This window comes from Tympanuchus pallidicinctus, unplaced genomic scaffold (genome assembly GCF_026119805.1).
Source record: "Tympanuchus pallidicinctus isolate F22 unplaced genomic scaffold, pur_lepc_1.0 scaffold1, whole genome shotgun sequence".
In the NCBI taxonomy this organism is placed as follows: Eukaryota; Metazoa; Chordata; class Aves; order Galliformes; family Phasianidae; genus Tympanuchus; species Tympanuchus pallidicinctus.
In genome coordinates, this window is record NW_026294618.1 from 98,186,247 (window position 1) to 98,200,851 (window position 14,605).

At 42.7% G+C, this 14,605-nt stretch overlaps 1 protein-coding gene across 19 annotated transcripts in view; it reads left to right on the forward strand.

Annotated features, from left to right (window-relative positions):
- The first annotated feature begins 221 nt into the window (after positions 1–221).
- Positions 222–14,605, forward strand: part of NRXN1 (neurexin 1) — a 633,366-nt gene continuing 618,982 nt past the window's right edge. For all 19 annotated transcript variants that reach the window (XM_052667052.1, XM_052667120.1, XM_052667663.1 and 16 more), the window contains exons 1-2: positions 222–409; positions 3,745–5,198. In XM_052667052.1, the coding sequence (XP_052523012.1) occupies positions 4,460–5,198 (739 nt within the window). In that variant the 5' untranslated portion in view covers positions 222–409; positions 3,745–4,459. The remainder of the gene's footprint in view (positions 410–3,744; positions 5,199–14,605) is intronic.

Here is a 14,605-nt window from a genome sequence, read left to right on the forward strand (position 1 = left end):
AGCCGACTCCCCGTCCTGCCCCCGCCCTCGGCGGCGCCCACCTCCCCTTCCCCGGGCCGTGCCCGCTGCAGTGCAGAGCCTCGGGGCGCGGCGGGCCCGGGGCGGGGCGGGCCGGGGTCTGCAGCGAGCGCGGCACCGCCCCCGGCGGGCAGACGGGCGCGGCGGCGTCACGCGGCGGCACCGCCCCCCGCTCCCGGCGGCCGCCCCCGCCCGCCGCCGCCGCCGCGCACCCGCAGCAGCGCCCGCTCCGTCGGCGAGCGGCAGAGGCAGCTCCGGCCGCGCCTGCCCCGGCCCGCGGCACCCCGCGCAGGTAAGGCGTGTCCGCGGTGCGGGCAGAGCGGCGCCGAGAAGGACGAGCCCCGCTGTGTCGCGGCGGAGGAGGAAGAGGAGAAGGAGGCGCGAGAGGCTGGTGGGTTCGCATGCGGCGTTGTGGGGAGGTAGATGGCGGGGAGCGGAGATGGAGGAGCGGAGGGAGAAGTTAAAGGTTGGATGCGGCGATTCTTCCCGTGCCAAAGCGGGTGGGGGGTGGGATCTGTGTGAGCGGAGGGATGAATCAATGTGCTGCATGTTTTCCCTGGCGGGAGCTGCTCGGGTGCAACGCGAAGCGATGGGGATGCGTATCGCGATGGGATCTCTGTGTGCTGGCGGCGGGCTGGGGTGGGCGAGGGGCTTGTGCAGGAAGTGCATGGGCAATTTGGGACATTTCCTATTGTGAAGCAGAAGAAAGAGGGCAGGCGGCTGCCTCGGTGCGTTCGGAACCGCGCGGGTTCCTGCTGATGGTGTGCATTTTTTGAAGGGGGAGAAATTCTATCACAAGCGTATTAAAATAAATACGTCTGCAGGCTGGAGAGGTAGCAAAATCGATCATTGCGGCCGCCTAGGAAAGAATTTGATTCTAGAAATTACGTGGAAACGGAGGGAAAAGATTAATGATGCCGCTAAGTCTGCTTTTCAATCGGAGCGCTTCTCCCTTTGGCCGCAGCAAGGTTGTTTTCCAGCTCCTTTCTTTTCATCCGGTGATTTGCGAACTCTCCGGGCTTCCCCACACCGGAGACAATGCCGAGCGCTGGGCACAATGAGGATCGTGCCGGGGCGGTGCGTGCCGCGACCTGCCGTTAGCCCGGGATTTATTGACCTCGGGGTGCCTCGCGCTCCCTGCCGCCCGTTTGGAAAGGCTCCATCGGGGCACCTGTGATCAAATCATCATTTTTAAAGGAAAAAAAAAAAAATATATATTTATATGGTTATGGAGAGGTGGGGGAAGGATATTGATGCACTGCTGAGGCACTGAAGGCGCTGCTCTGTTAGTGCTGCTTTGTGTATATTTCTCACTACATGCATGTGCGGACACATACAGTGCCGGGGGGGAGGAGGGGGGAAGAGGGGGTTGGAAGGGGCTGGCAGTTGAGACCCCGGTTGAGTGGTGTATACATGACCAAATCGTCACCTCTAGGAAATGACAGTGTCCTTCTGCTTTGAAGATGAGACCGCGTTGTGTACTGATTGTGTGGATGATATCGTTAGTAATAAATAAGCAATTGTGGCTTTTTTATTACTATTATTTATTTCCTTGGGTCTTGCTTTTATCCTTTTCAATCTTTTCATCTTTCTCCCTTCCCCCCTCCCCCTTTATTTTCTTTCATTATTACTGTTATTATTCGTTTCTTTCTCCCTTTCGTCCTCTCTCTGCCGCTCCGCGGGCGGGGGCCGGGCGTCACCGCAGCCGGCGGCGGGGCGGCTCTCCGGGAGGGATCCCCACTCGGCGGCTCTCCGCGGACACCTGTAGGGATCGCTCTGCACGCTCGGCGGCGCGCGTGCACCCCCACACACACAGACACACACGCGCGTTCTCACGCATCCGTGCACGCGGGCGCGCTCGCTCCTGCCTCGCGGCACCTGCCTGCTCGTGCTTCCCCTGCACACCACGCGCGTTCCCTCCCCACTCATCCCTCACCCTTGGGCCACGCGCCGACGCGCCCACCTGCCGTCTCCTGCCCCGGCCATCCCCAGCTCGGCACACGCACAGCTCCCCGACCCCTTTTCCTCGCCGCAACCTCTCCCTCCCTCCGCCCTACGCTCGCCTTCCCCTCCCGCCCCCGGGGCATCCCTCGTGCTCCCACTCGCGTGCAGCTCCCCCCCCCCTCCAATCCCCCGCCGCTGCGGGGAGCCCCGGGCGCAGGCGGCAGCCGCTTCGCCGCCGCCCCGTCGGGCCGCACAGGGCGGAGCTGTTCGTGGTGCTGAAGCGGTGCCTGCCCGCCCGACAGCGTAGAGGTGCCCCAAAGGCTCCCGTCGGGGGTCGATGTTGCCTACTTCCCTCGACGAGCCATCCCGGGCACCGCGTTTTGTTAGGGGAGGGGGACTGCCGGAAAACTGCTGGCAGCGGCTTCAGGCGGGGAAAACCATGGGGCTCGCTGATGCCCTGCAGTGTCCGGTAGCAACTGAGCATGGCTGGCCTCTGCCCGATGGGTTTGGGAGTTCTTCTAACCTCTGAGGATTCTTCTTGCTTTCCTTTCGCTTCTCTTGCCTGCCTGGCATGTGACAAATAATAAAAATAAACGTGTTGACATTTAGAGAAATGAAATTAAATATAAAGAGAGAGTAGGAGGTGACTTAGCAGTTCAGAACGTGTCAGGTGCAGGCAGCTGAGGTGTGTGCAGGTTTTGCCCCGGCAGGCACATCCTTTCCCCCCCCCTCGCGGCAGATGCATACCCGCACACAGTAGCCTGAGAGGGGCTTGGCAGCTCTGGCCCTGCTGTTCTGCCTGATTGCTGCTGTCTGAGGAGAGGGAAGTGATGGAGATTCTCTCCTCTATCAGGAGATCTCTGCTCACACACTCCTCCTGGAAAACACTGTGCGGCTTGGAGGAAGAAAAGAGAGGGGAGCCTCTCTGCTGAAATGCTTTAAATGCAGAGATCGCTTCAGAAGAAGAGAGTGAACTATGGCATATGTATTATTTTTTAAATGAGGAATGTCCTTTTAAATAAGGATGGCTGAGTAAACATACATAAAATACTGCAACCCATTTCAGAGGACTAACACCTGGGATTAGCTGATCTGCATTGTGAATAATGTCAGCATCAGAGCCGGCTTGAATTGGATTTTCCCTGCCAGAACAGAGAATATCAGCTGCAAAAGAAACCAGGTGTCAGAGAAAAATGCAGTTTGAAATTTTCAAAAAGCCTTCTAAGAAACCATTGCAATTCTTCCTCGCCCCATGAAAATAAACCAGTAGGTGTGCCATGTACAACAGAGCCTGCCAGTTCCTGCTGGGAGCTCTGTCCCTTTATTACGTTTTTGAGCTATGTTAGAAAGAACTAGAACCAGGCTTTGTACCATCATCTGCATTAATAGGACCCTATAGCTTCACAGGTACTGATATTTCTGTAAATAAATTACAGTAAACCAAATAGCAGGATATGCAATATCTTAGGATACTTCCTAACAACTTATAATAATAATACATGCTCCTAAAATATTTGCAAGTTTTAGAATGGTAAGTAGTTTACATACAGATTAAACCATAAAAATGTGATCTGGTGTACGCATATACATTGGATTTAAGCTCAGCACTGCACGTTATGATGATTTCTCAGTAACTCCAAAATTACAGCAGCATTTCACTGCTAACACTGAACAGCGGCTCAAATGAAAAATTAATCACAAGTGTACACTATTGATCAACTTTATGATTTCACTTGTTATTATTAGTTGTCGTTTCTTATTATTCTGTTTGATTCCTTGCAGATTAGAAACAAAAATAATAGAAGAGTTCACCCCCTGGATCTTAGCCTTGGCCTTTTACAAGCGAGCAGAAGAGGAGCTGTCAGGCTGTGCATGTCAAATAGCCGCCCGGCTGTTTGACAGCTTCTGGGTTTCAACCCCATTGGGATTGAGGCAGCTCAGGAAGCCATGAGCGATGAGTCCTGTCGCCTGCTGACGCTGCTCCAGCACCATGGCAGGCATTCCGTGATCTGACAAGAGGATACGTCTTGGGGAGGCAGCACTGGGATCCGTAATTGGCTTCCTGGGAAACTACAGCTGGTGGATAGGATGTAAAAAGAGGTATACACACACTGGGATATTGCTACACTCTTGCTGAGCTCCTGGATCTGCTTGGAGGAGAGGATTTTGCCACCAGTCTTGTTTTTATATCTCCCGCTTTGGTAATGTTGGCTTTGGGGAAAATTTCTGCTGACTCACCCATGCCTAGACACCTTTCTCAAAACTTGGCTGATCAGTGAAGAACACCACCGACACCTTCTCCCCTCTGGCCCCCTCAGTGTTCCCCTCCATCCCACGGGGCCCCCGCAGCCCCCCCCGTCCCGTGGCGGGGGTGAGCACGCCTGAAGCTCCGAGTGTGGCCGGTGTCCAGCAAGATTTTACCCTGTCTGCCCCTGGGGCCCCAGCGCCGCCCCCCGCCGGCACTGCCGCCCCACTCGCTCGCCCCAGGCCGCGCAGGATGGGGGCGGCGCTGGTGCGGCGCGGGGGCTGCCTGCTGCTCTGGCTGGCCCTGCTGCTGGGCTGCTGGGCTGAGCTGGGCAGCGGGCTGGAGTTTCCAGGGGCCGAGGGGCAGTGGACCAGGTTCCCCAAGTGGAATGCCTGCTGCGAGAGCGAGATGAGCTTCAACATGAAGACGCGCAGCTCCAGTGGGCTGGTGCTCTACTTTGATGATGAGGGCTTCTGTGACTTCCTGGAGCTCATCCTTACCCAAGGTGGGCGGCTACAGCTCAGTTTCTCCATCTTCTGTGCTGAGCCTGCCACCTTGCTCTCTGATATGGCGGTCAACGACAACCTTTGGCATGCCGTGGTCATCCGCCGCCACTTCAAGAACACCACTCTGATCATTGACCGGGCTGAGGCGAAGTGGGTGGAGGTGAAGTCCAAGCGGCGGGACATGACTGTGTTCAGTGGCCTCTTCTTGGGGGGACTCCCGCCGGAGCTGCGGTCGGCGACTCTAAAGCTGACACTCTCCTCTGTCAAGGACCGGGAGCCCTTCAAGGGCTGGATAACAGATGTTCGGGTCAACTACACACAGACTTCGCCGGTGGAGAGCCAGGAGGTGCGGCTGGATGATGAGCAGAGCCGCCTGTGTGCTCGGGAGGATGTTTGCCTCAACGGAGGTGTCTGCTCGGTGCTCAACGACCAGGCTGTCTGCGACTGCTCCCAAACGGGCTTTCGGGGGAAGGACTGCAGTGAAGGTAAGGCACCATCTTAGCTTGCCCCACCACCCCCTTTGTGTAGTGGAGGGGATGGGTAGGAGGTCAGGCCTGCATGGAGTTTCATCTGTATGAGTGGGTCTCGCTCCCCTCCCCGCTGCCTCCCTGCTGCCTCCTCTCTTCCTGCCTTCCTCTCCCCACGTGTCTCTGTGGCAGACCATGGTGCCATCACTCCTCTGTTCTCTTCAGGGGCGAGCAGGGGGAGGAAGACATCATCTGGGTATCTTCTGATGGCAGGGTGAGATGTGGGGATGTCCTGGGATGGAGAAAGGACAGGGCCTCGGTGCCAGGTGCTTCCCAGCTGGGAGGGGATGGCCAGCATTTTACTTGAGGGTGAGGGTGGGCAAGCTTGCAATGAGCAGCTGCTGGCAATTAATTTTGGGAAAAGGGAAAACAACAAGGAGAAGTTTTGCCGGATGAAGTGCAAAGATGACCTGGGTTTATTTTTGTAGGGTAGCGGAGATCCAGAGTTTGTTTTGTTTTGATACCTACTTCTGGTCTGTTATTTGAATAAAATCAGTGATTTATTTGGGAATTCCTTAAACTGTTGCTGAGGAGGAAGATTAGACAGAGGATTATGATTTTACACATATGTGAATGGTATTGCTTTGTGATGTATTAGCCATTTACAGTGCTATTCTTAAAGAGAGAATACAAAAGGGGGAAGCATACACTCCATGACCGCAAAATTCCTAAGGAAGATAGAGCTTTGAAAAACAGCAATTTCCTGAGTCCCATCTGCAAATAAAGCACTGAGTAAAATATGGTTCGTATTCAGTGCCCATTGTTATTTGTGGTTGGAAGGATTGTGAACATTTAATGCAGATACATGCAGGATTCATATTATTATGCTAGTAAGTGTACCACTGCTTGAAGCTATGTAAGCATAGAGATTACCTGTGTTATGTACCTACAATGTAACTTACAGGTATACATATGAAATGAGACCAAATGTATCAAGTGAGAATGTAATGTTCATGTCAGAATTTGAGAGCAAAGACCTGAGTGTAAAATGTAAAAAGTAAATATCAATAAGATACTACGTAGGCCAAATGAAGGTCTTCCCTGAGTAGCTGCATGACGTTTATAGCTGAATAATTTTGTCATTTCTATCAGATTTCACCCATTTTAAAAAAGAAAACTTCATTTGTGACTGTGCTTTATTATGTAATACCTTCTGTCCTTAGTGTCAGTACCCAAAACACCACAGTCATTCTGCATCTTGTTTGCTTTATCAGTTGTTTATCTCTCATCTGCCATTTGTTAATAAAATCAAACCTTATAAACATCTTAAAATAAGTTTTAAGTAAGTAAAGGCCAAATGATAATTTAACAGAATAAGAAGTCTGTTTTTTCAATAACACACAGTCCCAGAAACAGTAAAATGAGGTATCTTCTATTTTATTCTAAATCATGTCAGTAAATTTAGTATTTGAGGGGGAATTTTTAATGCATAGTACTACTTAATATATAGGCGTACATAAAATATTGAGTTGTCTTTGCACCTTTGAGTTAGGTCTCATAAACTAAAAGCAAATTGTGAGCTGTAGCAGTTTGATTAAAGCAACAATAATCATTTATATATAATTATAAACCTATATACATTGAAAGTGTTTATTTAAAGTGATTTTGAACATATATTTATGTGAAAAGTTTGTATGATTGCATGTCAAATGAGGCAGAAAAAAATCTTATGTTTAAATAACAGAATTAATGAGATAATGAGCTATTTTTAAATAACATTTTTGTATTTAGATTGAATCTTCATGAAATAGTTTTTTATATATAAGCATGTATTGTATAGTGGTTGTAAGATGATTATACTGGAAATAATTTTAGAATCCACCAAATTAGAGTGAAATACTGGCTTCAATCAATTACAATGTTTTTAGAATTGACATCAGTGGGATCCCCCTCACACGTTCCGTGGCCACCAAGAAGCCTTATAAGATAGTAACAAGACATACTTTTTGCTTAGACTCATCCTGAAGTATTCAGCTTCTAATTTCATTTGAAATAGAAGACAGTGTTTTCACTGATACCAGTATAAATTGAATTTGTTTCTGTTGATCAAAAAAAAAGATAAGTTAAATTCAGATCAGTGAGGTTTGATGAAGGGATTAGTAACTACTTATGTGCTACCAAAGATATTGAACTGATTTGTAGTTAATAATTTAATCACTACTTATGTGCTACCAAAGATATTGAACTGATTTGTAATTAATAATTTAATCTTTTCAGAAATAAAAAAGTAGAAGTACAAGTGAAATGACCACATTTGTCAAGTAGGAAATCCTGGCTATTGTTACTTATTTCTTTATAGCCAGCACAGAAATTATGTTGTTGAGTTATGGCCTTTTGTTCCTGGAATGCGTAAATTTTCCCCAGCCCTTAATAAGAGGTTGCCATTGTTGAAGGATGAAGGATCATCTCAAACTGTGGTGATGTGAAGTGAGACTTTTGAGATTTTGCTCTTTGTCTTGTTTTAATTAGAAATGTTTTATATGTGGAAAAAATACCAAAGTGTCCATTTTTATCTGAAATCTTGACCATATGTCCTAGTTACTACCTTTTTCCTTCAAGGTGAAAGATTAAAATCCATTCTCTGTAAAGACCTATCTATCTACATTATGTATAAGCTTAGATTTTGTGTGCTTTTGTATTTCTGGCTGGGCACAGGGTTCAGTTTTAAGTGGTGTAATGAGCACTTCAGGAATCAATAATATTAAAAACAAACAAAAGAAAATCAACTTTTTCAAAAAATTTTAATCCTGACTTCCACATTTAAGAGATTAGAAAATAAATGTATAGACTTAATAGGTTTGAAGAGTCAATGGCCTCGAGCCTTTCAGGCCATAGGAAGCATTTTTTTATAGCATCTAAGTCTCCCTGCCCTTCTTCACCTTTGAAAATCTCATTAAGTTTTCTTGAAGTAAAATTTTCTCAGAAGAATAAAGTTTCACCAAGTATATTTGCTTTGAAAATCCCGTATTATTATAACTAGTATATAAAGTATTATATATCTGGATTGCTGCGTCCAGGCCTGGCGCTCCCAGCACAAGAAGGATGCAGAGCTCTTGGAGCAGATCCAGAAGACCACTGAGATGACCAGAGGGCTGGAGCACCTCTCCTATAAAGAAAGGTGGACAGAACTGGGCTTGCTTAGCATAGAGAAGAGAAGGCTGTGATGTGACCTCATTGTGGTCTTCCAATACTTGGAGGGAGCATATAAACAGGAAGGGGAATGGCTGTTTATGAGGGTGAATAGTGATAGGACAAGGGGGAATGGTTTTAAACTGAGACAGGGGAGGTTTAGTCATGGATTTAGGGATGTTAGGATGAAGTTATTCACTCAGAGGGTGGTGATGCACTGGAACAGGTTGCCCAAGGAGGTTGTGGATGCCTCATCCCTGGAGGCATTCAAGGCCAGGCTGGATTTGCCTCTGGGAAGCCTTGTCTGTTGGTTGGTGACCCTGCGCATAGCAGGGGGGTTGAAGCTGTGTGATCATTATGGTCCTTTTCAACGCAGGCCATTCTATGATTCTGTGATAACTTACTCCCAGTAGGCTTGACTGTCCTTTTGCCTCTCTAATTGAGAGTAGCTTCATTTATGTTATCCAAACTATATGGGAGTGAATTTAGGAAAGTATTGGATATATTGCATTCAGTCATGTTCTTAGTTCCAATAGTATCTAAACTCTCTTCAGTGGGAGATTTCATATGAATCACAGAATAAGGACTGGAGTTCTACTCGAATATTAAGGGCATGCTGTCTACAGCAGAGAAAAATACGACATGTAGCAGTACTGTTGTTGGCTGGGCTGAGTGCTTATAGATAAAGACAGCATGAGAGGCCTTCTAAAAAAGAATATCTCTAGTACTGAAACACACCAGGGAATATTATTTTTCGCAATAACTCAGCAGAAGGAAAAATACATAAAATTATGATAAATTTTGCTAGAAATAAGACTAGCGTTAAAATAAACCCCAATTGCCATACAAATTTTCTGATAAATTCTTTGACATACACCACAATCTTCTCAGTGAAAATTATATTATTCCATGAGAAAAATCAAATAGATATGGTGTGATTTTGCTAAAATAACTGTTAGTTAAGAAGACTGTTCTTAAGAATTAAATTAGTGAATTAAGTCAGAGTCCTAGAAGATAAGGAGAATACGTCTCCTACCAGTATTTTTTATTCCATTTTGTTTCTTATGTTTAAATTTCAGAACAAAAACAAGTATTACATTAATAAAATATTGACCTTCTGACTTTAGATGGAATTTATAATTTTTCTTTTTATTTTCATTCGTATTAAAATGATATAGTCCAGTATTCTGTCTGAGAAAATAGACAGATGCCTCTGGAGAAGGCAATGAAAACCATGTTACACGCTTTATTCTGGGAAATGTTTCTCACTGAACCCAGATTCTTGTCAATTCATGACCTTCTGTGGTTCTGTATCTGTGACTGTTTCAAGAAAATTACATGTGGGGTGATTTATCTTTCTAAAATGTAGCTGGGCTACTTGCCTCAATATTTGGTTGTTATAGAAACAATTACTCTGTGGATCCAAAGTGTTCTTGTTTAGAGCATGGTTTATTTTAACTGTCCTACTGAGTTTCTGTTTTGTGGAAAAAATGAGGGCTGTTCATGCAGCTGTTCACTGTAAGAGATACTCTTCCTTGTCAGATATTTAGAACTTGATGCCAGCTATGGTTTGAACTGTGAAAAGTTTTTTTGTTTTGTTTTCTTTTGTTTTTTTGGAAGTAAATTTCAGATGTCTCAGGCTAGCCAGCATTTAGATTTGTTTGTTTGGGTTCTGAATATATTACATCAATCTTTGTTGTGCATATTTGCTTCTTCATGTTAACTTTTAAAAAAAGTCATCCAATATTCATATCTTTCTGAAAATTTCCATATTATAATTCCTTCAATTCCCTTGTGTATTGAATAAAATATATAAACATCTTTGGGCATGAATTATATTTTTTGAGATAGATGTTTGAGCTCAAAGTGATACTTTTGAACTCATCATACATAGTCTTACAAGAGTAGTCATCATGGTTTTTATCCTTCTTGAATAGTTAGCTAAATATATTATGGAATAGTAAATATTGCAAGCAAAACTTTTTGTTTATACTTCAGAATCTTTATCTACAGCTCACATCTTTTTAAATGATCTGGATCCTAAATTTCTTGTCAGTGCCAATAGCTAGGATGGCAATACTGATTTAGGAGGAAAAATAGAAATCCAATAGAGATTACACTAAAATTCTGATGATTAGATTAGTTTAGCTAATATGTTTAAATTTTCTTTTTTTCTTTTTTTTTTCCTTTTTTTTTAAATTGTTGTGTTTTTTTTTTTTTTTTTTTTTTTTTGTCCATCTTGAATCCTGAAGGCAGAGAGTCAAATAATTCCACAGTTCAAAACTGTATTAAATCTGCACCCTTTGAATTCAGTTGTCTGCATCATGCTTATGTCTGCTTAATGGAGAATTCTGCGTCATTTTTTAAAACGCAGTTTGATATATTATTTTGTTTACCAGAATTTGGCATTATGTGATATTGATTTCAATGTCTGCCTCATGTAAAATCACAGCAATTTAAATCCTGTGTCACTGCTAATTAGGAGTTGGCAGTCTGTTTTATATTCTAAGAAGGTGACTTGTTGAATATGGCTAATCCTTTCAAAATGGTGATATTGAAATGTTTCCAAAAGACCACTTATTTTATATAGCGTACATCTTAGTACCCCAAATCAATAGTATTTTAGACAGTGAGGATGTTGTTTCCCTTTGTGCCATGAGCAGGGCTCATGTAAATTTTGAGTTTATACTGCAAATTGTAGAATGCTAATATACACGAATAATTGACGTTTAGAAACATAGGACATTGTGTCAGATTGGTTGTATTCATTCTGAATTTTAGAAAATATTTAACAAAATTATCCACACTCTAGTGTAATGACATTTCAAGGCTTGTGGGCATTTTAGACCAAATGCATTTGATCTTTTCTTAGCTGTGCATTGATGCCCTAGAGTCTTTTAGCCATAGATGCTAGCCAAGGAGTTACGGGAAAACGCTTGGATTACAGAACATAAAATTTTATCTCCTCATCATTATAGAGCTGATAGATGGGAATGAGGAGGCAGACTGGCAAGTAAAACCAGTTCCTGGTAGAAACAGCTTGATGTAGAGACTAACTTCAATACATACAGCTTTGGTGTTTTATGTTTCTTTTAATATATATATCGAAGTTGGCTGGTAATTTAAAATAAAACAGTTAATCCATCTCTTGATGGAATTAGTACAGTGCATTTTCCTTGGTGTTACTTCAGAAAGCATGAAACCACAGCAGCTTCTGCAAAAATGCTTTGTCTAGTTTATTGTACTGATGTTGAAATTGTATACCTTCATGAACATGTGATTTTACAGAATAGTGAAGGACATTCTGAGGCATTGTGTACCTTGTTTTACATGGGGAGTACATTGAAAAGACCACAGTTAACTTCTTTCAGGCTGTGATTTGTAACAGACGTGCATTTAGCTGTTGGGTTTATGTTGTGATACATAGAACTGACTAGCAAAGTACATTGTATCTCTGATACCTTTATATTATTCTACCCTGACTGGAGTAGAATATTCACAAAATAATTCAGTTTTTTCCTGCAAAGTTGATAACTTTCAGTGCTGACTGCTTTGTGCTGAGGTGATCTAGGAGTATCACAGGCTCTTTACTAACCTGGATTATATTATCATATATGCAGTCAGTCTGTCAAAAGCTCAGATTCTCATCTGCCAAAATAAAAGGTAGATGTGTGTGGTGGCTTCATGTAATGAATCACTGTGACCATTCTCCTGGATTTTGGTGTACTTAGTAGAACCAGTGAGCACTTCAATGCATAAAATGCTCACATCAGCTCATGAAAAAGCACATGACTTTGATTCCAGTTTGCCAGTTTGCATCACTTCTCCAGCTCTGGGTTGTTGTTTTTTTTTTTTTTTTTTTTTTTTTTTTTTTTTTTTGTCTGTCAGGTAAAATTACTGATGCCCTGTATAGGATTTTTTTTTTAATTTTCAATATTTATTTATTTATTTATTTATTTATTTATTTAGGTTAGGATTTTCTTCCTGGAAGTTGGGATGTTAAAAAAAAAATCAGAATTTCGATTTGGGATTTATGAAGGGAAGTGAAGACTTGAAGCTCCATCTACCGATGTGCAACCTTTTTAGTCTACAGACACAATACTAATAATCTGTCTTTGAAGTTACCATTGTTGTTACTGTATATCTGTCTATCCACAGCTGAGTATTCAGAATAGCATTTTTTTCCCTTGTTCACAACTGATGTGAAGTGAGGTGCTTTCCATTTGTCTGTCTAGATGTTGAAACGAGGCAGCTTGTCAATTGATGACTACTTTTCCCTTGACAACGCAGCTCTTCTCATGGTTGTAGCAGTTCTTATCCTTTACAATATTATGACATCTGTAGAGAAATTATCCTTATTACAGTAAATGAATCCAAGATTCAATAGGCTGAGGATAGTGGGAAATTGTGGCTCTCAGACAGTGATTATATCATTTTCAACATTTCATGCTCTTTTTTTTCCAATGAGAAATCTGGAGATGTAGGCACAAGGTGACCCCTCTCATGCTTTGTTTGAACTCTTTGAGAATTAAGAGACAGAGGAGACTGATGGAAGCTTTCTTTGTGAGAAGGATTGTATTTTAGATTTCTGTAATTTTAAGTAATTGTTTATGAATTTGGAATGATTTCTCTGGGTCCTAGTAAGCAGCAGATTTTGTGCCTTATAGATAGCTGAAAAAAAATTGGTTTCTGTTTTCATTTTCCATTGGAACCAATTTGAAGCCCCATTGAAATAAGCTTTGAATTAGAACAAATGTGATAACCTGCTGATTATGAACTCATTATTCAAGGGGTAATATGATAATACAGAAGATCGAGGGCAAATTAAATAACATGCAGATTCCAACTGTAGTATTAATTTGAGAAGATAGAGAAAAGACTTCATAAATTCGGATATTTTTCTCTATCATTGTCACTGTCATCATTGTTATCATTTATAAATTTCACGTGTGACTATGAACAGTGCTATAAAGGTTACGTGTCTGATTTCATTCTATATTTAAGGGACTATGTAATTTGTGGCAAAACCTGTCTTACCAAAAAAAAAAAAAAGTGTGAAGAGTATTCACCAGAATCACTTTTGCAGTTGCTGCCACTGCAAACAGTGAAGCAGTGCATTCTGCCTACGTAAGTGTTAAGTACCAACAGTGCTATGTAGATGTGTGAGTTTCAGATTGCTTTTAGAACGTGGTGTGGTATACAAGGCCTTCAAATGAAAAAATCTGACTTTGTGATGGTTGTGTGTAGAGGAAGGGCCTTATATTGCTCCAAGGGAGAGAAACTGAACTGATTCTTGCCACAGCAATGTTTTTTTATAATTAAGGGAATGATTGCAGTCATTATGGAGGTCACTGACATTGCACTATGCCAGTGGAGTTGCATACCAGAGTTGGTAAGTTTCAGAAATACATCTTTATTTCTGATACAGGATGACCTTCATGGTAATCCTTCCTTTCTATGCTGTTTAATTTTAACAAAATACATGAAAAAAGACATTCTGTCAAAGGACGTATTTCAAATAAGAAAAGATTTCTTGAGTAATATTATATGTATTTCTTAAAAGCTATGTTTACTTTCATTTTAAGAAACATGTAGAAAAGTACAGAACTAGACACAGAGTGAAGACTGTATCTCAATGTTGTAATTTTCTTTAGGAGCTTTTCCTGATTCTTCTTATCCAGTTGTTGAAGGTGTCAACAGAAATGTTCACGCACACATCAGCATTTGTAGAATGGGTATCTAGAGGACAGCTTTGATGAATAGTACTTTGCTTTAGGGTCAATTCTTGTGATGACAAGGTATCAGTCTTGTGATGATAAAATTAAAATTATTAATAAAAATACAAGAATCAGACTCTAATGCTAATAAAAAATTCTCTATAACCCTTTTAGGGAAGACGTTCTCTGTCCTGATTCCTAATTGCAGTTGTAAAAAAATGTCTTAAAATGTTCTAAAAAATGTTTAGGTTCTGCCCATTGTTATACAGCGTCTAATTTACATTTGTAAAATCAAATTCTTAACCTGGAAGATCCAGACACAAGAGGAGAGGGGGCTAAGTTCAATGATTTTCATGTATCTGTAACGGGGTGAACTGATGCTTCTACTGGATTATCTCCTAGAAAAAGCAGTGAAATTTCTTAGGAAGTTTGCAGGAGAGTTAGTGCTGACATTGAGATTACCAGCTTTGTTTATTTTATTTGCTGTTTTTTTCCATGTTTCCTCATTGTAGGAAAGAC